The sequence below is a fragment of the Tenrec ecaudatus genome, chromosome 9 (assembly GCF_050624435.1).
Source record: "Tenrec ecaudatus isolate mTenEca1 chromosome 9, mTenEca1.hap1, whole genome shotgun sequence".
NCBI classification, from domain to species: domain Eukaryota; kingdom Metazoa; phylum Chordata; class Mammalia; order Afrosoricida; family Tenrecidae; genus Tenrec; species Tenrec ecaudatus.
In genome coordinates this window covers 16,310,646-16,326,082 of record NC_134538.1, presented here as the reverse complement: position 1 = coordinate 16,326,082, position 15,437 = coordinate 16,310,646, and the positions used below count along the sequence as shown (strand labels likewise).

At 48.3% G+C, this 15,437-nt stretch overlaps 1 protein-coding gene across 1 annotated transcript in view; it reads left to right on the top strand.

Moving 5' to 3' along the window:
* The first annotated feature begins 2,117 nt into the window (after positions 1–2,117).
* The window catches only part of IGF1R (insulin like growth factor 1 receptor), a 308,352-nt gene continuing 295,032 nt past the window's right edge, over positions 2,118–15,437 (top strand). Inside the window, exons 1-2 of the mRNA XM_075557892.1 lie at positions 2,118–2,416; positions 2,800–3,233. Of these exons, the coding sequence (XP_075414007.1) occupies positions 3,110–3,233 (124 nt within the window). The 5' untranslated portion in view covers positions 2,118–2,416; positions 2,800–3,109. The remainder of the gene's footprint in view (positions 2,417–2,799; positions 3,234–15,437) is intronic.

Genomic DNA, 15,437 nt, shown 5'->3' with positions numbered 1-15,437 from the left:
CTGGCTTTTAAGCATTATCTCTAAACTTGTGTTAATTTACAAGTCTTATTAAAAATTCTGAACACTAATCACAATGAAGAATATGATACTAATATTCCTGTAAATCTAACTCCCAAATGGATTTGTAGGCATTAAGATCAACCTCAAGCTGAGACTCTCTTAAGAAATATTTAGAAATTAATAGTATAAACATAATTTTTCAGGTACATGCTAAACATAAGTTTCTCTTTATGATTTTAATATATTTATCATTGTTAAAGTTCAGGAACTTAAAAAACATTAGTACTTAACTTTAAAATAAGACTGACTGTCAAAAAAACAAAACAATCTCAGGATTTTCCTAAATAAAAACATTTATTTCCTTCCTACGTAACTGGATTACTGAATTGAACTAAACACTTCCAAGAGGAAAAACGATCGAGGGAGTAAATATCCTGAACATTACATTCTGAAAAGAAAGGCTATTTCTGTTAAAATAGCTTTTGGATTGTTTCCAGTTCTCAACAATTTAAAAATTATTTATGAATGTGGCATTCTTTTACATAGTGAGTAATAGAAGAAACCTACCTTCTCTTTAAAACAAATCGCCATACCATGATCCAACACTCTTGCAGCGGATCTAGACACTACTCTTTGATTAGTCATTTTCTTTTTATTCATTATTGACATTAATTAGCCTGAGTCATGGACGGACCACATTAAAGGCGACACGTGGTCCAATCGCTATTTTGAAAAGTCCACGTATCTCTAACTCCTCTTTCCTGCCAGGGCTGCTCTGCTTCCCCCTTTTGAGGGCAGTTTTTCACAGCACTAAATTCATTAGTTGGCCATCTCGCTGGTCTTGCCTTTGCAAACCTCTGCCGCACCGCCAAGAAAAACTCCCAGGCGCCTTGGGGACAGTGCTGGTACCTAGTCTCTGTGCAAACCGAGCAAGAGATGCTGGCCGGGGGCAGAAGCAGGTGCAGAAGGAGCATCCGCAGCCGCTAAGGATCCGCAGTGTGTGCGGTGTGTCCGGTATCGGAGAGAGCCAGAGGCTTCTGCCCATGGCGACGCCCCCATTCACTGGTCCCCTGGCCTCCCCCCACCCAGATCCTGTCCCCCCCCGCCCCCCCCCCCCCCGCAGCCTGCACGCCCACGTGGTGGAGCCTGGAGCAACGCAAGGCTGGGCGCTGTGTGTGCGGTGGGGGTGGGGATGGGGTGGTGGAGGGGGGCAGTGACCACTGGGGCCCTAGGCCCCGCCGGCGCGACCCCAGACCGGGCCCCCTCATTTCCTTCCCGGAGGGCGGGGAGCGCCGAGGGGGGGGCCGCCCTCCCTCCTGCTACCGCGCCCTCTGGCGGCAGCCACGGGATGCGCCCGGGGCACGCACGCGGCGTCCTAGTAGGAGCCCTGCTCCCCTCGGGGTCCGCCCCGCTGACACCCCCGGCGAAGCCCCCGGGCCGCTCCCTTCCACCGCAGCCCCTCGCGGATCTGGAAACTTGCACCTTCCCGGTCCAGCCGTCCGTGCCCGTGCCCAGCATTGAAAGTGCCTGTTGTAGTAGCGGGGGTTCCCTCTCTCCCAGGTGTGCCCCTCCCGCCTCACTCCTACGATGTAGCCCGATGCGGGGGGAAAAAAAAACACGCCGCATCCGCGCACTTATTTATTTTGCAACAGCTGCAAGAAACAATGAAGCTTTTCAAGAACCAGCCCCGCGATGGCCAGCCACGTCGAGGTGGTTTTCAACAACCTCTGCAGCCCCGTGCGCCCCGCCCACCGCGTCCTCTCCCCCTCGGCCCGGCTCCGCGCAGGGGCCCCCGCTCCCCGCCGCCGGGCCAGCGCCAAGGCCGGGGGCATTGTTTTTCGGAATCCTGCGGGAGGGGAGGGCGCGTGCGGGGAAGCCGGCGCAGTGCGGGCGGGGGCGAGAGTGTGTGCGCGCGCGCGTGTTTGTGTGTATGCGCGCGCGCGCGTGTGTGCCCGTCGCGGGCGGGGGGTGGGGGCGGTGCCTGGCCGCTCGGCGCCCCACACCCGGCTCCGCTCCGCACGTCCAGATTCCCGGGCTCCGGCTCTTGGCGCGCGCCAGCTGGGCCGGGTCCTCGGCGCGTCGCGGCTGCGGCTGTAGCCGCTTCAGGGTGCGCGCGGACTCGTGTGCGCGGCCCCGGCGGCGCGCGCGAGTCCCCAGTGTGTGGCAGCGGCGGCGGCGCGGCGAGTCTGAGGCTCTTGTTTACCAGCATTAACTCTGCTGAGCGGAGAGAAAAACGGAAAAAAAAACCCCGAGGAGGAGCGAGCAAACGGGGCGAACTCCGGAGAGGGCGAGCGCGCCCGAGGGACGCTGCCAGGGAGCCCTCCGGGCACCTCGGCCGGCGCCCGCGGACCCTCTGCCCCGCTCCCGGACCCCTTCCCGCACCCTCCACGCCCCTCCTTCGCGAGGGGAGCCCAAGGTGCGCCGCACGCCTTGGCTTTGACCTTCAGCGAAGCGGAGCCCCCCGCGTACGGCCGCGCGGGTGGGGGCTTGGGGTGGGGGGCGGCGCGGCGGGTTGCCGAGCTCTCCCCGCTGGCCCGCCGCTTTGTGTGTCCTGCTTTTGGGAAGGAGCTGGTGGCGGTGGCGGCGCGGGGGGAGGAGGCGGAGGCGAGCGGAGCCCACGGGCGGAGGAGGGGGCGCCTCATTCATTTTTGCCCCGCATTTCTGCCCCAGACTTGGGGGGCACGCGGCGAACTGTGACGCGCCCTGCTGCCGCGGGGGCCGGGGCTGTGGGCTTGTGGTCGGGTGGGCTTTTCCTTTCCGAGACTGATTTGGGCTCCCCCCCACCCCCCCCCTTTGCAGTTTCTCCCCTCCTGTCTCCGTTTGAAAATGGAGGTCGATGATGCCGACAGCCCGGTCCAGCGCGCCTCGGCTTCCCGACTGTGCGAGTCCTGAGCCGTAGCTGCGGCTTCTGAGGGTCGCGCGAACCCCGCGCCGCCGCCCGTCGCCCTCCGCCCGCGCGCTCTTTCGGCGGGTTCCACCTTCGGATTCTTGCTTCCCTCGCCGCCGTTTTTTGGAGGGGGACGAAGACTGCGTTGGAGAGTTGTTGTGTTTTTTTCCCTTCTCTGCACCCCCTCTCCTTTTTGTCCCCCCTTTTCTTTCTTTTTGAGCGATGGGAATTTGCTCCCAAACCAAAGGAATGAAGGCTGCCTCCGGAGGAGGGTCCCTGACCTCGCTGTGGGGGTTGCTGTTTGTCTGCGTGGCGCTCTCGCTCTGGCCGACGACGAGTGGCGAAAGTGAGTACGGGCCCCACCGCCCCTGGCCGCTGCGAGAACTTTTCAAACCCGGGGCTGGACCCCGCGGGCGAAACCCACCTCCGCCCCGTCGCACCGATGGGCCCCCTGGCCCGGGAGCGGCGGGGCGCGGCGGCGCCCTGCCCAAGTGGCCCCAGGGGCCCCGCTGAAGTTGGGAGCCTGCGGGCCTGGCGTGGCGCACCTCGCGCAGGCAGGGCCTCGTGGGCGCATCTTCGCCGCCGATGCCCAGCGCTCCCCCGCGGGCCGGCCGCGTGCGGAAAGGACGGGACGGGCGGACGATCCCCAGCCCCGCGAGGCTCCGGGCCCGCGCCGCCGAGCGCACAGCGCTGGCCCTGCGCGGCGCGCAGGCGGCGGGAGCGGCTGCCGGGACCAGGGCCGGTGGGCGGGAGCGGGAACCGCCCGGCCCGCGGGGTGCCGATTGCCCTCGAAGGAGAGGTGCCTCGCGGAATCCCCGCTGTCGCAGGACACATTTCCAAACACCCCGAGGCTGCGCGGCGTGGCTTCTCGTCCTTGGATGGGCACGTTTTTAAGCCCACACGTCGTTTCCTGGTGGCATTACGGCCCGGCCTCGGCGGACACTTGGCCCGCTGGCGGGCGTGTTACCTGCCCCGAAAGATCGCAGCTGGCGTCCCCGACGGGGCTCGCGGGCGGGGAGGGAAGGGTCCCTGCCTCACCGCCAGCTCAGAGCCGCCGCCATGCGCGATCGGGTCCCTCATCCCGCCAGACCCTTCTGGAGAGAGGGTCGGAGTCCCCAGGTCGGGGGCCTGCACTCCGGGTTTCCACCGACCCTGTTCGCTGCTCCGGGCGCTAGGACAGCCTCCCATTGAGCGGGCCGCAGCCGCTGCCCCACGACCGCGCTGGGCACCAGACCGGGCCTTTGGCGAGCGGTGTCCTGCAAAGCCCTTCCTGGCGCGCCAGAATCGGAGGGGGGAGCGCGTGCGGAGCCCCGGACTCTGCTTTGTTGTGGCTGTGGTGGTGCCACTCCCTGCATCGCGACCACCCCCCACGCCAGTTCCTTTGTATGTAGTTAATAAGCAGTGTCGCTCCCCACTCGCCCCCCACAACGACTCCCGCTAGCTCTCCGCTAGCGTGCATTTGGGTGGTGTCGGGTAAGGGGTTGGGAGCTCCAAGGAGAGAGGGAGCGAGAATTTAGGATCGCGACGTGTTGGGAGGCAGCAGCAGCAGCAGTAGGGAATTTGATTTTTCTCAACAAAAAACAACACACAATAAAACATGGCTTACGGTAAACTCGAGGTGTTGGTGGATGGGCAATTTGAACGTGATTAAAAGTTTAAGCGCAGTAGCCAAGCTGCGGCCGGGAAGGTAGGGGATCGGCGGGTATTTGGAGAGAGAATGCAGGTGGTGCCCATTAAGTTTGGAAAATCAGTGTCGTACCTCGAAGAGGGACAGGAAGAAGCGGCGGGGCGGGGGCGCCGCCTCGTCCCACCAGAGAGGCAGTCCAGAAAAGGCTGTTTTTATAAACAAATCCTTCTTAAATGTCTTCTGAGAAACGAATTTACGACGGAATGGGAGCAAACCTTTATGGAATTCTCTGGTTCATTGCTTGGAGTTGTTGGAAGACACGGATTCAGGCTGGGACCGTCCACAATTCTGCGCTGCCCCGCTGCTCTTTGTCTCTAAACTTTCTGCATACCGGATTTGGCGAAAGACTTCTGACTTCTACGTAGGCTTTAAGGTGGGGTTTGGGGAGACCAAGGGTTTTGTTTTTAGCTTACAAACGCTAAAATTAGATCAGGAGAACCAATCAATTTTACTGTGGCCCGCCACCGAAGTTTCCCTCGTTTTATTTTTTAACGTTAGTAAATTTGACCGCGTTTCATTCTGTTGCACAAAGGTGTATGTAAGCAAACTGATTTGAAGGCACTTAACAACAACAACAAAGTTCTGAGAAGTCAACAAAGCAGTGGGGTGGCCTTGTTTTTCTGATGCAGGAGGCCCGCATTTTAAATAGTATCTTTGCTTAGCACGCTTCACAAAAGTTGTAAAGGGCAGTTCGTTCTTGAGAAAACGCTAGACGAAAAGCGTCTGCTAATGTATCATCCCACCACACCAAAGCTTCTCCTAAAGTTCTCTTCTACGTGGCTTGTTTGGTAAAAATATATGACCGAAAGCCCCCAAATCCTGACTCATGACATGCATCTCCTGGCAACTCTGCCCTTCTGAGGTAAGCGCTCTGTGAACAGGGCTTCGGCTCGTAGTTGGAAAAGGGCTGGCAAGAAATTAGCGACATACTGAGACATTCTTTAGGGGTTTGTCTAGTATATCGCTTAAAGCTCTGGGTGGTTTGGTCGAGGTAAGATGAGCGTCTTAGTGTGATAGCATTAAGGAGGGGTGGTGGCGCTGTCGGCCAAGAGTTGGACTGCTAGCGAAAGGTAGGCTGTTCAAACCCACCGCCACGTGGAGTGAGGGAGGAATGTGAAGCGGTCTGGCCCCCTCCCACAAAACGTTTACAGTCTTGGAAACCCTCAGCTGAGGGTCGCTATCACTTGATGGCAATCAGTTTAGGGTTTGATTAGGGCAATCACCCTCCTCCCTTAACGTAGAAAATGTGGAAGTTTGTCAAGCACACGCAATTCCGTGGAGGCTTCACTATCAGTAGTACAGACAACATAAAGGGAGGTTTGGAAGGGGTAAGTAATAGCCGCCTAACATGTTGGCTGCCTTAGAAATGCTTTCTACATTTAATATTTGCTTTCAACCTATTATAGTGATTAAAATATATATATATATATATATATATCCTGTTGTTAGAGAAATACAAGGATACGTTTTAAGAATTTTAAATCACTACAATATCATAGAAACCTTTATTAAACAAAATATCAAAATCCGAAGGCATTTTTCTCCACATATCCTCCGTCTACGCCTCCACATCTGAAGATGGGGCTTCGATTTTTCTAGCCCTTCCCGAAGAATTGTTTGCTTTACACCATGTGGTCATCCCAAGGGACTGGCAACTAGTGCTTTCTTTGAACGTTCTTCTGAGTTTGGGGAATAGAAGCCGTCTGGAGGGGCGAGATTAAGGCTCTCGGATGGGTGGGATCAACTTTCCCAATGAAGTTCCCTTAGGGCAGCTTTGTTAGCCTCAAGCTATCAGAGGGTGTATTGTGATGTAAAAAAAATTCCTTGGCACCACTTTCTGCCTTTTTCCCACCCATGCAGTTTTCAACTTTCTTAAAACTTCTTCCAAATAGAAGCCCCGTGACTATTCTATCCCCTTTGAGAGAAAACATATCAATATTATTTCATTGGAAGCCCCCAAAACAGTCACCCTAACCTGAGCTGACCACTGCGTTGAATTTAACACCCAGCAGACTGCCCCTAGGAAGTCACTGTTTTGACCCGACCTCCTTTTTAAAAAGGGTATTCTAATAAGACTTAACCGCATTACTGAGAGAATGCTTAAATATCACTTGTATGTGGTATAACGCCGTGCACTTATGAACTGGAACCCGAGTAGCATTACTTTTCAAAATTTTATTTCATTTTCATATAAATAATGTGGAACAGTGTTTTAAAAGAAGTTACTGGTTTACTATTCGACCTACCTAGAGTTAAAAAATTCAAGAATCTAAATAGCAGGTTATGGTTTAGATTTGCTAGGTGAGGATACAAGCACACACAGTTTTGAGGGGGGCTGAGGTGTAGATCAGGTTTTAAACTTTGAAAGGTTGTATGATTGACTTGTTAAAGGGTTTAGAAAAGTCCAACCTTGAGAAATTTGCTAAGGTTGCATGCGGGAACCTTGAAAACACTGTGTTAATTGCAAGAAGGCAATCATGAACACATTGTACGATTCCATTTACTATATGAAATGCCCAGAAGAGACAAATTAATGGAGACCCAATGTGATTGGCTCCTAGTTTCCAAGGGTTGGGGGAAGAAAGTACTCAAGTGTACAGGCTTTCTTTTGGGGGTGACGAAAAGTTCTAAAATTAGGCAGTGCTGATGGTTGCATGGCTCTCCGAATACGCTAAAAACAGTCGAGTTACATGTTGTTTTACAGTTTGCGAGTTCAATCGCAAAGATATGATTTGCTTTTAAGAAATGGGTTAAGGTTAAAAGGAATGCATTGTACCACCTTGAATGGAGAAGTTAGGCTAACACGATTAAGTAAATTTGCCCTGCAGGTTGGCGTTTCTCCCTCTATTTAATTTTCCAGATGAACTCCAGCAGCACAGCACACTAGTTAGTGAAGCTCTGGTGGTAGGGGTGCACTGCTTTAGTTGAGATGGTCGAGCAGGAAAGGAGGGTCTTAGTTTATATAGCTCACATTAAAAACCTAGGGCTTGAATTAAAAAACAAGCACTAATGAAAAGCAGTTTTGTTGTAAAATCCTCAAATATGAAATGGTGTTAGTTTTTTAGAGATAAAGTTTGTTTGGGCTTGGGAGCTGAGTCTGCTCACATTTCTAGTTTGTTTTACACAAAGAAATAATCTAGTGTTTTAAGGTATTTTACAGTCGTTTAATTCCACTACTTTATATTTTGATATGCCATATTTTTGCACCTTTTAAAATTTTGAATTAACCAAAAATAGTAACAAAGACCGAATTTTCATGCTGTCTCCTTCCCTCTTTGTTGTATATTAAAAAACAATGACTCCAGAATCTGGGCTGGAAAGAGACGAGGCTACAGTAGTTATTTCAGGCTAATGGTTATTTTTGAAAATTTTAAATTTATCAAAAGATTAAAGTATGGTCGAGACTTATTTACCCAATTTTACATAATGGCAAAAGATGAGAGAGCATGTTGTTTACACTTGTGTTTGGTCTTTGTCCATGGCTTAGTTTACTAATAAAAATGTGTCCTGCCCTTCCTATTGTTGCAAGATCAGGACAGTAACGAGCAGCAACTGTATCATTTTCACTTGTTGCCTTTGAGTTTTAGCAAGGGGAGCACTCCAGGGAGAATAGTGCCCTTTTTAATCTGGTTTCATCTGTTCTGTAACAATGAAACAACTGAATCCAGCCTGCACATGGTGGGCACCTACTGGATGAAAGCCAGTGTGTGAACTTTCATTATCAAAAGGGGGGCGGGTTGCTTCTCTTGTGCAGCCATGTACAGACAGACTCCTTTGTGAAACTAAGTTGCTGGACATTCGAGTGTTTTTCAGACATTATAGGATACACAGATTTTAAATCCTCAGGATGCAGTATGTCACCTTTTAAAAGCTTTAATTAAAAAAAAAATTCTGGAAACTGAAGACATGAACATTGCGTGGCATGTTTTGAGTCAATGGGCTTATTTTAAAAGCTTTATAGAGTTATACATTGCTCAGTTAGCTTTCAGGAAATCATTGGGAAGGTCCTACTTATAAGAATTTCTATTAAAAAAAGAATTTCTATAATTTAAAATAATTTTCTGTTTTCAAAAGTGTGAGGGATACTAGTGAGATAGAGGAGGCAATAAGATGCGGATTCTTTTTAATTGTAAAAAGTACAAGTGATCTTTCTATCTGGGCTGTGATTTCCTTTGTTGTATTTTAAAAATTCACTTAGAGATCAACCCTAGTCCATAGGAGAGTTCTTCAAGTACCCGAACCAGCTTGCTCTGATGTTCCTCTTAGCCAACTCAAGCCAGGTACTGAGTGTGAGAGATGAACTCTTCTCGGCGGACTCTCTATACAATAGTTGATTTCTCTGGGATGTTCTGAAGGCAACATTTCAGCTCTTAAAGCCATCAAAGGGAATAGCGAATGATTCTCTCTGACGTCTTGGGTGCTTGACATGCGATTATTAAAGGCAGTTCTCGTTACTGATGTGACGACTAAAACTAGGCCTGTGTATACTGTGTGTAAACAAAAGCTCATGGTTGGGGGACATTGAAACTGAACATCATTGGAGGTTATTGATTTTCGATATTTGGAAAGATTTAAAACTTGAATATACAAGCACTCTTTCTTACCCCCATAAACCAGCAAGAACCTGTAAACTGTCAATACTCTAAGGCAAAGAGTATATATTTTATATAAAATGGTTAGTAAACAAAAGGTCTTTAAAAACAGCCAGGTTGTTTTCTCTTTATATAATGCATTTTGTTCATGTAGATGGCGTTTATCTTATTCAATTGCTTTGGTTTTATTTGGCTCAAAATATTAACTATGTCCTTGTAAACATTTGCATCTTTGGAGAATGAGTTTTTCTGTTTTTAAGTGCCTGGGTTTCCTTGTGCTCGAATATCCCATGCATACATTTTGGAGATTTCCCTTTCTCCAATTTATGTATGGCTCCTGAAATTTATTAATTAAACACTCTTGGGAGATACTGATATTTCTCTATTTGAATTGGGGAAGCATCATTTTCTCCCTCAATTCCTTAATAAATGTATTCCTTAATAATATGTATTTACTGGAGTCAATTCTTTAAGCTTAACATGACTTCTGATCCTGTGGAATATTTTACAAGTTTTAAAGATACAAATCAAGCCACAGAGATTACTTGCAATGTTCACATAATACTGAGCAAGGTATTCTTACTAACTACCTTTGCCTGATATGGACCTGTGGGTTTTTTTTAAACTTGTTACAAGTTTTTACTGAGATTTTTACCAGGATTACTCAGATTTTACTAGGAACGTGGTTTCCTTTATGACAACAAATGAACGCTTAGGATTCTACTAACATTTGTGGTGTTTTGCTACTGCTGTTTATGACTTGGAAAAGGTAAGTAGGGATTCATAGACTGCCTTTATTCATTTTATTTATTTGTCCTATCCCTGATTAATGCCGGTGATGGTTTAATTTATAATAAGGGCACTTGTTGGAGGATGTGACTGTAGACTGATTGTCCCCAGGATGATTGCAGGTGGGCGTGATGGTCACACCTTCTTAGTGAAATACCACTGTCTTCGTGAGCTATACCACTGAGTACAGCAGAGATACCTTAAACGTTCACATAGTCATAGGCTGGAAGTTTGTGCTTTTTCCTTAAAGCACTTACATTTTAAAGAGTTTTAAACAGGGGGCCAGCTCACTGTCCCTCAGACCCGTTGGAGGGCCAGATTATGGTTAAAAAAAAAACTGAACAAATTCCTATGCACACTGCACATACCTTATTTTGAAGTAAAAAAAAAAACACACGGGGCAATAACACCCGGTGGGCCGGATAAATGTCCTCGGCGGGCCGCGTGTGGCCTGTGGGCCATAGTTTGAGGACGCCTGGTTTAGAGGGTGTCTTACTAGTCCAGAAATTTCTTTCAACTGTTTAGTATACTCATTATCTCATTTCACCCTATTAATCCCTTGATAACAGCCTTCTACTTCAGTAATAGTTCGACATAACAATAATGCTATTTTAAAAACAGTGTCTTTATATCTATTTACCCATCCACATTCTGAATACAAGTTTGTGGTGTTCAGTATTGCTATTTTGTACTCTTTTGTTTGTATTATTTTTAGCATGGTATAGCTTCTTTACATTGGCTTCAGAATGATTTGTCAATTTTGTAATTTAGGTATGCATGCAGTGCTTTTTAAAATTACTCTGGACGCAAGGGAGCAAATATAGTTTGACAATCTTAACAGAATAATTGGCTTCACAGAGTGGAACTTGTAAGATTTCCTGAGAAATTCCAAGTGTTTAACTTCAGCTTGCCCTTTCCTGTAAAGTAGTCAGGATTTTGCCTCAATAAAATTGATTATTGGAAATAGAAGTTTACCTGAGTATGTGGGACAGCCCCAGTTTGAGTTAGGTGAATTTGAGTTAATAGTACTTAAAATGTGATGATTAGGTAGAGATGCATTATGCATAACTACTTCCCCACATTTGTAGGCTTCTTTTCCCCCCTAATTTAAGTTGTCTACCAAATTCCTGAGAGAAACGCCTCAGGAGAAAGTAGGAGAGACGCCCAGAAAAGCGCCATGAGAGGATGAGTGGCCAGCTGGCTGTTAATAGCTTACAAATAGGCTTCTCAGTCATTCGTTCTGCACGGTGATTAGACCGGAAAGCCCTCCCCGTTAGGTTGTCAGGGATCAGGGTCTCCTGGCCCTGGGGCTGCACGTGTGCGCAGGACGGGAGAGAGCAGTACAGAGGGCCTTCAGAGCATGCACGGCCTTGGGGTGGAGCTGGGGAAGGGGTTGTCAGTGGTGCTAGCTTGCCTTGGCTCTGTGTTCTGATGTCTGTGGACGATGAGGCCACACCCTGCATCATCAGATCACAGGAACTTGTTTCGTTATAATAGCTTTAGTTGGTCACTTGATCGGTTTGGAATGATCTTTCTTATCTGCACCTCACTAAGATTTTAAGCAAGAAAGATGGGACTAGGTAGATGATCAGTTCTTCAGACCATCCCATTTTCGGGGAGCCTGGCTAATTGAATGTTTCTTTCTACTTCAGAGTCCCTTGAAACGGTTCCCATTTGCTTCTGGCCTCTTTCTGGTGCCGCCTTGAGATACCTAGACCTATGTCAGCCTTCTAGGTGAATTACTCAGTCTGCACCTCAACTGGCCTTGTGCCTGTGCTGTTCCCGATTGGTGGGAGAAGGGCTTGCTAGCCTCATATTCTCAAAATAGGTATCATGCTCTTAGAATCAAGTCCAAGATCCCTCATGCTGTACTGTAATGCCACGTTCGTCAGCAGTTCGAACCCACCAGCCGCTCCTTGGGAGAAAGGCGGGTTTTCTACTCCCATGAACAGTTACGTTCTGGATGGTTATGGGTTGACATTGACTTGGTGGAAGTGGGTTTCCTGGGTGTCTAGTGGTAAGTTCCAGTACTTTCTAGTGACTGTTTGAGCTTGGCGGGATAGTAAACCAGGCTAGGCTGTTCCTGCTGCTCCCGTACTTTTGCCCCTGCTGCTTGAATCCTAGAATGTCTTTCTCTTTGCTCTTCAGCCCTCCCACTGCTACCCCCACTACCACCACCACCCCGTTCAAGAGTGGAAAGTGCTACCCCCATAGTTCTAGTTTCTCCTTAACTGCCAAATAGTGCTTTGTCTCTGAGCAAGTGAATTTGCTCTTCTGAGTCGCAACAAAAATGCAAAGACTGAAAAAAAATAAGTTGAGGGTGGGAGTAGATCATATTTTTTGACCAAAACAAAAAAAAATTGTAATATACTTAGAAAATTAAAGTCAAATAAAGCTGTAACTGTCTAAGTCAGTTACTTTTCCACAAGTATCTTTCTGTAGTTTTTAATCTGAGATGCCACAGAAATTCAGATTCCTGTCTTTTTAAAAACTTTTCCCCATCACCCTGCGGGTTCTGCAGACCTGACCTCCCCCGTAGTCATTTTGCATTCATAATCTAGAGCTTAAATGATGCTGGTTGACAGATGTTATGTCTTGTCCTGTTCTTGGCTTTTGTCACTGTAGAAGGCTGGAGTGGAGGAGTCCTGGATAGTATAGTTTTAGTCTGCTCAGCTGCTAGCCAAAAGGCTGGGGGTTTGCATAGACCTAGAGGCGGCTTGGGAGAAAGGTCTGATGGTCTTCTTCAGAATAAAGGCCGCCATTGAGAACCGTATGAAGCACGGTCCTACATGGACATCCATGGGGCCGCTGAGTTGACGTCAACTTAGAGGAGGGACATAGAGCCTGGCTTCCTCTTTGCTGCTCGGCCAGTGGTGGAGATCTCAGGCAAAATACGTGTGTGCCTTGGATTCCGTATAATTGAGGTCATGATTAGAATACAGCCAGTTTCATACATTATATGTAAACATAAGTGAATTAATTCACACGTACAGTGCTCAAAAGAGCAAGCCCTTGGGTTTTTAGCTGCTGTTGCTGTTAGGGATGTGACAGACATGAACCCAGATGGCTCGTGATACTGTTAGAGATGCCCCACCTGATATTTGACTGGTCTTGTCATACTGTGACCTATAGCCTGGCACATAGTAGGTACTCAGTAGATGGTCGATAACAAAATTGTTTGCTCAGGTGCTCAACACGGAAGAGTCCACTTTTCTGGTTAAACACAGCTGTGTGCATTTGCCTCTTTCAGTAAAATAATGGTCAGCCCTGCCAGTTCATCCCCCATTTCAGAGCTGCTTATGATCCATTTCTTCCTGAATCTTTCATTTGTCAATTTCTAGGGGTGGTTGAGAAAGTCCGGGATGCACTTTGGCCCCTTCACCAGTGTATAGGTGCCCTCTAGTGGTCAGAAAGATCATCCAGGCTTTTGGGTAACTGCAGTAAGTGCCTGGGGAATGGAAGTAAAGGTTTTCCTCTTTAGATTTTAGTTTCCGGCTTGCTTCCTGGAAACCAATAGCAGGAAAACGTGGCGACTTCGGGCTTCTGTACAAGTCGTTGGGATATAGTTTGGGATTAAAGTTGCTCTACGGTGTGGGAAGTTGGGTGTCTTCCTAAGTGCCGTCAAGGGTGCAGCTAGCTCTCCAGTGGAGTTGCGGCATCGCGTGTACCGTGAACAATTTGGACTTTCAGGTGTCTTTACGGGACTTTGGTTAGTAATTCTGAAATGTTTTTGTTTTAAATTTTCACATAAAAAGTAAGGAGCTGCTGGTTCATTTGGAAAATGCAGCATAGTTTCCCTCCATTGCTCTACTCCAATATGTGGCATTTCTTCCATTACCCTCCTCTGTGCGCCCCTTGGGGCTGTTGTATATATGGTGAGGATGCTCTGCAGCCAGAAGTCCTGCCCAGAAAGTGCAAACAGCTTCCATCAGTTGTGTCAGATCCCACCTTGACAGGGCTTTGTGAGGTGTTTTCCTGCATTTGGTTTTGTGTTGTACTGGTGTTTTCCAGGATCCATGGTCTTCCTTCCTAGGAGAGACCGTGCTGCATCGTGTTATTGGTAGGCAGTTAGGGTTCTGTTTCAGACGATTTAGACTTGTTTCCCTTGAACTGCCTTCGGTGATTTTAATTTGGAAATCATCTCTGGTTATCTGAGAGAGAGCTCAGCTCACCTGTCCCAAGACTTTTGGAACAACTCCAGGTGTTTCTGCAGTAGTTAGAAGCCACTTGGCTGGCTGCCCTGTCAGGTTGAGGTCCCGGGATAACTTTGGCATTTCCCCTCTGACAAACTCCTCAGGGCTGTCACAGCTATCCTGTCCAGTGGCTTTGATGCCAGATGCATGGCGGTAGCCCTCTCTGTACCTCTCCTAGCACCACACCGTCGGATTCTCTCCCTGCTGGCAGGGCAAGGAAGGGACTGGTTTCTCGGCCCTCTTTGAATTCCCAGGAGGTGGTTTGAGCCTGGGGTGTAAGATATGCTCAAGAAACGAAAATCATCATAAAGTAATGAACTTTTCACCCTCTCTGTTCACTTTGAAGCTGTTTATATGCAACATAGTTAATTGCTCCCATCTTCTCATTATAATTCTGCTAACTGAAACATGGTATGCACTTGTTATGTATACCTTGGAAGGAAAGAAGCATCATTAAAATAATGCGCTCCCCCCCCCCCGCAGTTAGTCCAATGGACTATTGGACCATGTAACATCAGTGTTCATAACTCAGACCAGCAGAAGTAGATAGGGCCCAGTCACTTCAACCGAATGCTTTGAAGAGGATCCTAGTAGGAGGTCTTGGAAAGCAGGAGCAGAACAGAACTCAAGGCCATCAAGAGCAGGATTTCTGGTCAGAGAGAAACTGGTAGGACCCCCAGCATTCTGTCCCTGTGACCCTTCCGGTTTGGAGCTGAACTCCCTCTGCGTTATGAGAACTGACCATTTTGGATGCAGCATTCCCTCAAGGACAACGTTCAAAGCGTTAGGAGGGATGGAAACAAGAAGTGGAATGATTGATGGCACGTGATAGGGATTCCAATGGATGAGTTGAATCAGTATGTATAAATTGTTTGATCGTAGAACTACGATCTCTCTAAACCTTTACCTAATTAACCGTAAAATGTTTTTGAAAAAGTAGTACCTGCTTAAGGGATTTCATAGGTGAATAAGAACAGTTATTGCACCCAGAAAAGTCGCTTGTGAGTCTTGTTCCCCATCTGCCGAGGTCTTTGTAAAAAGATCGAGCTTCCTAAGTGGAAGTGATCGAACGAGTAATTTACCAGCATCCGTTTGTGTTTGTGATGTGCTTTACACCATCGTGGAGGCTGGCGCTTGTCTGAAGTGTGGCATCTTCGGGCAGGGCTCTGCTGGCTTCTGCTCTCTGGACGAACTCAAGTTTGAGGAGGTGCCATGTGCTTCTGCACCCCAGCAGACTGTTTGGCTCACAGTGCGAGGGCAGGGCTGGGCAGTTTCTCATGCCCTTCAGC